General features: G+C 37.7%; 1 protein-coding gene across 5 annotated transcripts; it reads left to right on the plus strand.

Annotated features, from left to right (window-relative positions):
* The first annotated feature begins 403 nt into the window (after window positions 1-403).
* On the plus strand, window positions 404-6,666 carry LOC107226520 (small RNA degrading nuclease 5). 5 transcript variants are annotated; one of them, XM_015667360.2, is made up of 10 exons: window positions 404-684; window positions 2,174-2,373; window positions 2,473-2,672; window positions 2,911-3,157; window positions 3,303-3,501; window positions 3,633-3,882; window positions 4,185-4,329; window positions 4,430-4,680; window positions 4,854-5,250; window positions 6,077-6,666. In XM_015667360.2, exons 2-10 carry the CDS (start codon window positions 2,221-2,223, stop codon window positions 6,359-6,361), a joined length of 2,127 nt encoding a protein of 708 aa, XP_015522846.2. In that variant the 5' UTR covers window positions 404-684; window positions 2,174-2,220; the 3' UTR covers window positions 6,362-6,666. The 5 variants fall into 5 exon arrangements, with proteins under 5 accessions (XP_015522846.2, XP_015522848.2, XP_046597441.1 ...); XM_015667362.2 differs by having other exon boundaries at window positions 3,651-3,882; XM_046741485.1 differs by having other exon boundaries at window positions 2,479-2,672.
* The last annotated feature ends 501 nt before the right edge of the window (window positions 6,667-7,167 follow it).

Below are 7,167 nucleotides of genomic sequence, written 5' to 3' on the forward strand. Positions count from 1 at the left end.
AGAAACCCGAAACTCGCCTATGTACAGGCAATTGTAGTCACGCATGCCGCAAAGGTTGCATATACATAGGCAACACATGTATATGAGCATGGATGTAGGCAAGTATAGTTACACATTTGTGAGATGGTTGCCCAGAGAGAAGATACGATAAGTATCTTTTTTTTGGCATTACAACATGATTTTTCTAACTGAAATAATGTCGGTGTTGATTATCGATACACATAGACCGATTCGGAACTAAATTCTCTTCCAGACGATATCTTGAAATTTGCCAAAATCGACTGCAAAGTTTTTGTCGCCTGAAGAAGTGTTGTTTCAATTAATGGCGCGTGTCGTTTGTTCGTCAAATCGCCGCTGCTCGTCGCGCCGACCATCCCATTTCTCTACACCATAGACTTATAAAGTCTATGGCTTACTTCAATCCCATGTGCTGATATTTTGCGGTGTTCGACTTTCCGCGTGTTGTGTTCAGTTGCGTTGACTGTCGATTAAAGAATATCTTCGGTCGACGTGTGTTGTGCTCCGACGAAAGTGCGTGAATAGTGCAAAAGATAAACGCATGCCGGCATAAAGTAACGTTGCCGTATAATTTCTGCGTTTGAAAAAAAGTAGTTTCAATAGACGTGTGAAATTTTTCAAGCTTAGACGACGCACACGATTTAACCTCAAAACGTCCTCAAAATGGTAAGTCGTCGTTTGTTTTGCTCCTTGTCTGTAACTTTGTCAACACTTCTTCACGGGACGTCATTTTCTTATAAATTCTACCATCTGTTCTTCATCCCCTTCATTCTTCTGTTTGCTTTCAGTCTCTTTGGAAGTTTTTTTTTCTTGTGTATTCGAAGAGTAATCCGGATACAAAGTTGGGTAAAAAATAATCTCATATTACTAAAAGAAGAGAGAGAAAGGGATTGAAAATAGTATACACGGAATAAAATTCTTAATATTAACTATTCTTGCTTAGACTGATGACTAACGAATCTCGAATTTTGAAAACCTGATTCCTTTTGTTGAGGAATAAAATACCGATGAACAATAATAGATAATATGCATCTCAACTCGGACACATTTTTACAAGATCTGAGGATCTATATTATTACTACCTAAAAAACCACAAATCTTGTTTATATGGCAAAATATATTAATACGAGGTGCTTTCAGATAGTACAGCTAATAAACTGAACAATTTGATGTTTAGTAAAAGCGTGCGTGCCACAAAAATTACAGAGTTACGTGATTTAATCAAACTTATTGATATCCTTAAATCCTGTGGAATCAAATAATTTGTTTTTATATGAAATGCAATGTATATATTAGAAATATGTTTAAAATCTTTGCCAACGGATTTAAATATACCACACTTGCGTAAGTTCTGTGTCTTGTATCTTTCTGTTTGAAACGTCCAAGTGAGAACTTCACTTATAGGAAATAGAGTTGAATCGGAAAGAACGAAACAGGAGAATTCTTATCAAGGATGATTTTTTGCGTAATTGAGCCATCTGAAAAAGCATGCCAATCCTGACGAATGAAAACATATGTGACCTCATTGGTAGAGAGTCTTTTGTTATCGGTCATTGCAACAATGGGTGGTAACCGAGTGACGAGAGAAGCAATGGTTTGGTTGAGTTTTGGAGATACGTCGCTGTAGCAAAACCAGAAATTGTAACACCCTCCCAAATATTCAGAATTTGTACTAAATAACTTGCGGTTAATACGCGATTTAAAGTAAAGTTTATTCGAGTTTGAAAGGCTAACGTTTTCTGCACTCATCACTGATACCAAACAAATCCTCTCAATTTTGAGAAGAATATTAATATGTTTTCGCACAGCAACACTAAATTGACAACTAAGTTTCATTTCACAGAATTCACAGGTAAATTACAGCCCTTCTTTGCTTCCTCATTGTTTGATTTCAATTTCTTTTCTTTACGTATCAATTCAAACTCTGATTATTCTATCGTTTCAAACCGTGTGTGCTGTAATTACAGTTCTTGTTTTGATGTGCGTCAAGTTTGTATTCAGTTTCTCGTTTTGCAAGATATGATATCACTTAATAATGACTTTTAATTTAAAAACTACAAATTTAAGAAGCAAAAATCAGTCATATGTTATGTTCTTATTGTAAATTAGTGTCAAATCTCTTGCAGAATTGAATGTTTACGTATTATTATTGCAGGATCTAGATGGTGTTGCGCCTAGAACTTCGGAGCGCATTGTACGATCATGAAGACACCGACGGGAAAGCAACTACAGAGAATCGAAAAGAAACGCAAAAAAATGGCCGCGCTTCTAGAGATCACCAAACTCAATGACAAAGATCGAGAAGCTAAGGCGCTAGCCCTGAAACAAGCGGTAGATGGCACAAATTTTGAACTAGTAGGTGAAATTCCTATTTACATGGTTGAAAAAGAATGTGAACGCTTTGTTTCTTTCACTCTTTGTTTTCACAATCTGTTTGACTCTTCTCTTAATTAGACGCAGGAGGAGACACTGACGAATCTATTGAGCGATCAAGAAACGAGCAATGAAGTCTCCAGCATCGAAAGTCTGAGCAGGAAAAGACCATGTACGAGAACGTTGGATGATGCTGCACAAGGAAGCACTAATTCTGAGCCGCCGACAACAGAGGTGGAAAGCAATGAGGAACCTGATCCCCTTGCCAACAAAAAACCTAGGTATTTTTTAATTTTACTCAAAAACTGATAATATGCATTGCGTGCAAAACTGTAACATCATGGCATCTCTAAATGTTTAGAATTCTGTTAAGAAATAGCTTCACAGAAAAAAACAAGAGAATTCCTTGCTGTTCTTATAAGGACTCGCAACTTTATATATTGTTTTATTTTATTTTTATTTTATTCTGAGAGAGTCGTTCAGAGCGATTTGGTTTACCGGGATTTTGTGTTTCGATAGATTGAGTGGCGAAGAGTACGCCAACTTGAAGCAAGAGCTGAAGGAAAGAAAACAGCGGTTGAAAGTGATCCCTCGATTCCGTTTGAAAAACGTTGGGGAAAATGCAAGTCTAAATTTCAACGTCAAGGACGAAGATAGAATTCCAATATTTCTCAGCGACGTGCAACATCTTCTGATGTACTCTTTGCTCGGCCACCACTCTCCGTATTTGCCGGCCAGATGGTGTTTGCTTGAAAAGTATAACAAGGTGCAAATTTACGTTCTTGTTTTCATTTCATCAATATTGCGAGCATTGAAAGTCTTACGCAAAGAACAATGCTGGACGTATTTTGTTACGAAATTTATATGTGAAACCTACTTTCTAATTTTAATGTCAGCGAATTTTTACACAGGTAGCCCATACGGTTGTTCTCGTAGTCGAAGGACTGTCGTTGTATCATTTCAGTGCCTATGAGTCTATATTCACTAACATAACGACGAACCTGACACATCAACTCGAACTGGTCACTCCAGCTGTGTACGGAGGATCGATCGTCGAGGAGTTGGCTGCCGTCCCCCTCACAGGCACTCAAAGTGATAGACTGATCAAACGTTAGTATAAAAAACCTAGTTCCAAACTTTGAAGGTAATGAATAACATGCAAAACGTGGATCGCATTCTCGAATCTCATGCTTTTACATCGTTTGAGGCTTGTTTAAATTTGAATTTATCACAAATGCCAGTGGATTGGCTGGTTTCAGAGTTTGGATCACTGGAAGCTGCCTTGCAGAGTACCGGTGATCTAGTCAAGCTGTTGAAAACAGTGTTTCCAATGCAAGCTGCAGATAAGCTAGGTGTCGGGGATAAATCTTTCAAGGTTCACCAAAACTTGCCTGTCACCGACAAGTTCCCAAGAACTCAGCTCCTCTTGTCTCCGTGGCAATTAGTAGAAGAAAATTATCCGCTGCCACTGAAAGGCGAGTTAGCGAGAAAGTAAGGATCATTTGAAGAAAATCAACTGTATTTTTACTACCGTTCGGCTTATCAATTTATTTGATGTCCAATTTCTCAGTGTACGCCACATGGATAAATTGTATAGATGTTCGTTGGTATATACCGTAATTGACAAAAACAACGAATGTCACAAGAGTCGGCCAGACCTTTTTTTGCCTTTGCCAAATTTCAGATTGATATTTTGAATGTTGATGGTCTGAAATACTCTGGTTTTGCATAAAAAATGCGTGTATATACCTGTACTCAAAGCTTACAACGTTTACTTTTTTTTTTTATTGTAGATATGAGGACTACATTTTAACAAAGGACATGTATGTCGAGGCTACTCCAAGATCTCCAATGTTTGGTTTGGATTGTGAGATGTGTAGAACAACGACTGGTTTACTTGAGCTAACTAGGATATCTATCGTGGATGAAAGAATGAATGTAAGTTTGAGTATCGACTGGAAATGAATTTGTTCAAAGTGTTCTAAATCGAAACGAAGTTAGCATCAACTAGACTGTATCTGTAACTTGTATCTCTTAGATTATCTATGAAACGCTGGTAAAACCGGCGAATGAGATTACCGATTATCTCACTCGGTACAGTGGGATCACAAAAGAGCTTCTCCACAATGTCACAACAACTTTAGTAGAGGTGCAGAATGCTTTGAGGGAAATATTACCACCAGACGCTATTCTAGTGGGACAAAGTTTAAATTCTGATCTTCACACTCTCAAGATGATGCATCCTTACATCATCGACACATCTGTGATATACAATATCACTGGGGACAGGTAAATCCGTACGAAATTCGCAAGTATATTTTTCCATAATCTTGAAGTTCGGAAATTTGCTTCGATTTCATTTGATAAGCGATCATATTTCATGAATCATTTCATAGATAAGATGCTTTGCTCTGGGTCATAGTAACAGTTAACAAATAATAGTTATTCAATCATTTACACAGGTATAGAAAAACCAAACTCCAAACATTAGCGCGAGAGTTTCTCGATGAGAGAATCCAGGAAGGACGACGAGGACATTGTCCCTCCGAGGACTCAAGGGCTTCACTGAAGTTGGCACAGCTGAAATTGGCGAACAGTCTCGATTTTGGTGATGCGGTACTGGTCGGTCAGAAGAATATGGAAATTCTGAAAATGAATGCGGAGAGAAGGAAATCCTTTAAAGTCATAGACAGAATGGAGCTGAGAAACTACGCAACGTCAATTTTCAACCATGTTACCAAAGACAAAAAGACAGCGGCTATCATTGGTACCGAAGACGTGATGAATGAGTATTCTAGGTATCTCAAAAATTCATCTTTGAGCATCATGGATGATCAGAACTTCGACACAACCGATCAGGTTAGTCTGCAAACAAAATTAACGGGTCGAACTGCTCATTTGTCGATATGAGCTTTTACAAAACTCTATGAATTTATGCATCAGTTTCCTAGCATTTTAAAACATGGCACAAAATCATGTGCAGTACTTCATTAAATTCGATACAGGTAGTATCCCGGAGTTTCACAAAAACAGACGAAAATTCATGACATCTATAGATTCATGAGTATTCTAAAATTGTAATGAAACTTCATAAAATCGTGTTAGAACTACCTAGTTGCGATATGATTTTATACATCTCTCTGTGATGTCACTAAAATTGATTAAATCTGAGTAAAGTTGCTTATAAGATTCGATGAATATACGGATGTTTCGCAAAATGTGAAATATTTTTCTGAAATCTCATGCTGTTTCATAGAATATCACGATCTTGCACGAGTTTCTGTATAATCTCAGCAACCAAATACTCTGATGTTTTACAAAGCGCCACCGTATTTCTCAAAACTCAACGAAATCCCTCCATGTGAGGTAATGTAGAAGAATTTCGAAAAACAATAAAATCGTATGAAGTTCTTTGAACTTCAATTGATGTCGAAATCGCATAATCAAAGACTTCAAACGGATCTGGCAAAACTTCTATATTGTGAGTGAAGAAAACTTTGTGCATCGCATGAATACGGAAAAATTATCATCTCTGCAACGACTGAGGATTGAAACATGAGAGCAACTTGAAGAGTCTCTCAAAATTTTTCTCCTTATTTACAATTAAAGGCTATACGTATATCACTTGAAAAACGCGTTTTGAAAAAAAAAAACTGAATGTCCTTCTTCACGTTTTTCTTCTTAGGTGCGTCTTGTAGTTGCTGAGAACAATAAGCACGCGGTATCTCGAGCCTCGAACGTGTTGATGGAGCACGCCTTCACTCTTTGCCACCTACGGATCACGGAGGATCAATTAAAGAGCGAGAAGATAGAGAAAACTTTTAGAACAGTGAATAAATGGATGCAGAAGCTCTGGCAGCACATGGCGATCCACGGTCTAAGCTGCGTTGTGTTTGGGGGTCAAAACAACGCTGCCAACGGAGCCTGTTTCCTTGATATAAAGAAGGATGTAACAGTAATCGGGCCTTAGTCAATTTTCTCAGTGCGTGTCTCTCCAGTCTCTAAAACGGTGATTATATAGTGAAAATGGGATGAAAAAAAAAACAAAAATACAAAATACAAAGTCAAACAAAGCAATGGCGTTGTTTGATGATAGCTGTGACACCGAATCTGCGCCTGTTATGTAACAAGAATACCAGCTGCTACACGGCGACATAATTTCAAATAATCAAGATGGGAGTAGTGTTGACATGTCGCTCTCATTTTGATATATTTATGTTTGCTAGCAATGTACAAACAAATGTGTTGTCAATAAACATTTTATATTATTGTTTATTAGCTTCATTTTGTATGGTTCGACAATTCAATGACTTCTGTTATTCGTTGAAAGTATTTTTTGTTTTTCTTCTTTTTTCTGTACATAAACATTGAAAACTATATTATAATACCTAGTTAATTATATCTATATTCAAATCTAATGATATAATGATATTCTAATTGCCCACAAACTCTCGACGGTTAAATTTGCGACCGTTCTTCAGGCTTCTAACTCGTCTCTTCTACCGTCCGAGTTTTCTAATTACCGTGAAGAACAAGCGGTCCGTCGGACTTGAGGTACGAGAGTATAAACAGGACGAATGACGACGCATCTAATGACTATTGCGTGTAAATCGCGTGCAATCAAGATAGTTCTCGTTCTTCAACAGCTGCCACAGGGAAATTGTTTGCCGGTGATTTAAGTACGTACGTTGAAACGTGTTTTTGTAGCGGTCGTTCGTTTGTCACCGAGCATTAGCCATGAGGCTTTTCACCCCGTAGGTGTGCGCTTAATTATTA

The sequence above is a fragment of the Neodiprion lecontei genome, chromosome 5 (assembly GCF_021901455.1).
Source record: "Neodiprion lecontei isolate iyNeoLeco1 chromosome 5, iyNeoLeco1.1, whole genome shotgun sequence".
Taxonomy (NCBI): domain Eukaryota; kingdom Metazoa; phylum Arthropoda; class Insecta; order Hymenoptera; family Diprionidae; genus Neodiprion; species Neodiprion lecontei.

Bases quoted from the DNA above. Each gene is read 5' to 3' on its own strand.
- LOC107226520 (XM_015667360.2), top strand. From the start codon at position 2,221: ATGAAGACACCGACGGGAAAGCAACTACAGAGAATCGAAAAGAAACGC. The intron at 3,883-4,184 runs GTAAGGATCATT...TTTTTATTGTAG, and splicing joins AAAGGCGAGTTAGCGAGAAA to ATATGAGGACTACATTTTAA. The intron at 5,251-6,076 runs GTTAGTCTGCAA...TTTTCTTCTTAG, and splicing joins ACTTCGACACAACCGATCAG to GTGCGTCTTGTAGTTGCTGA.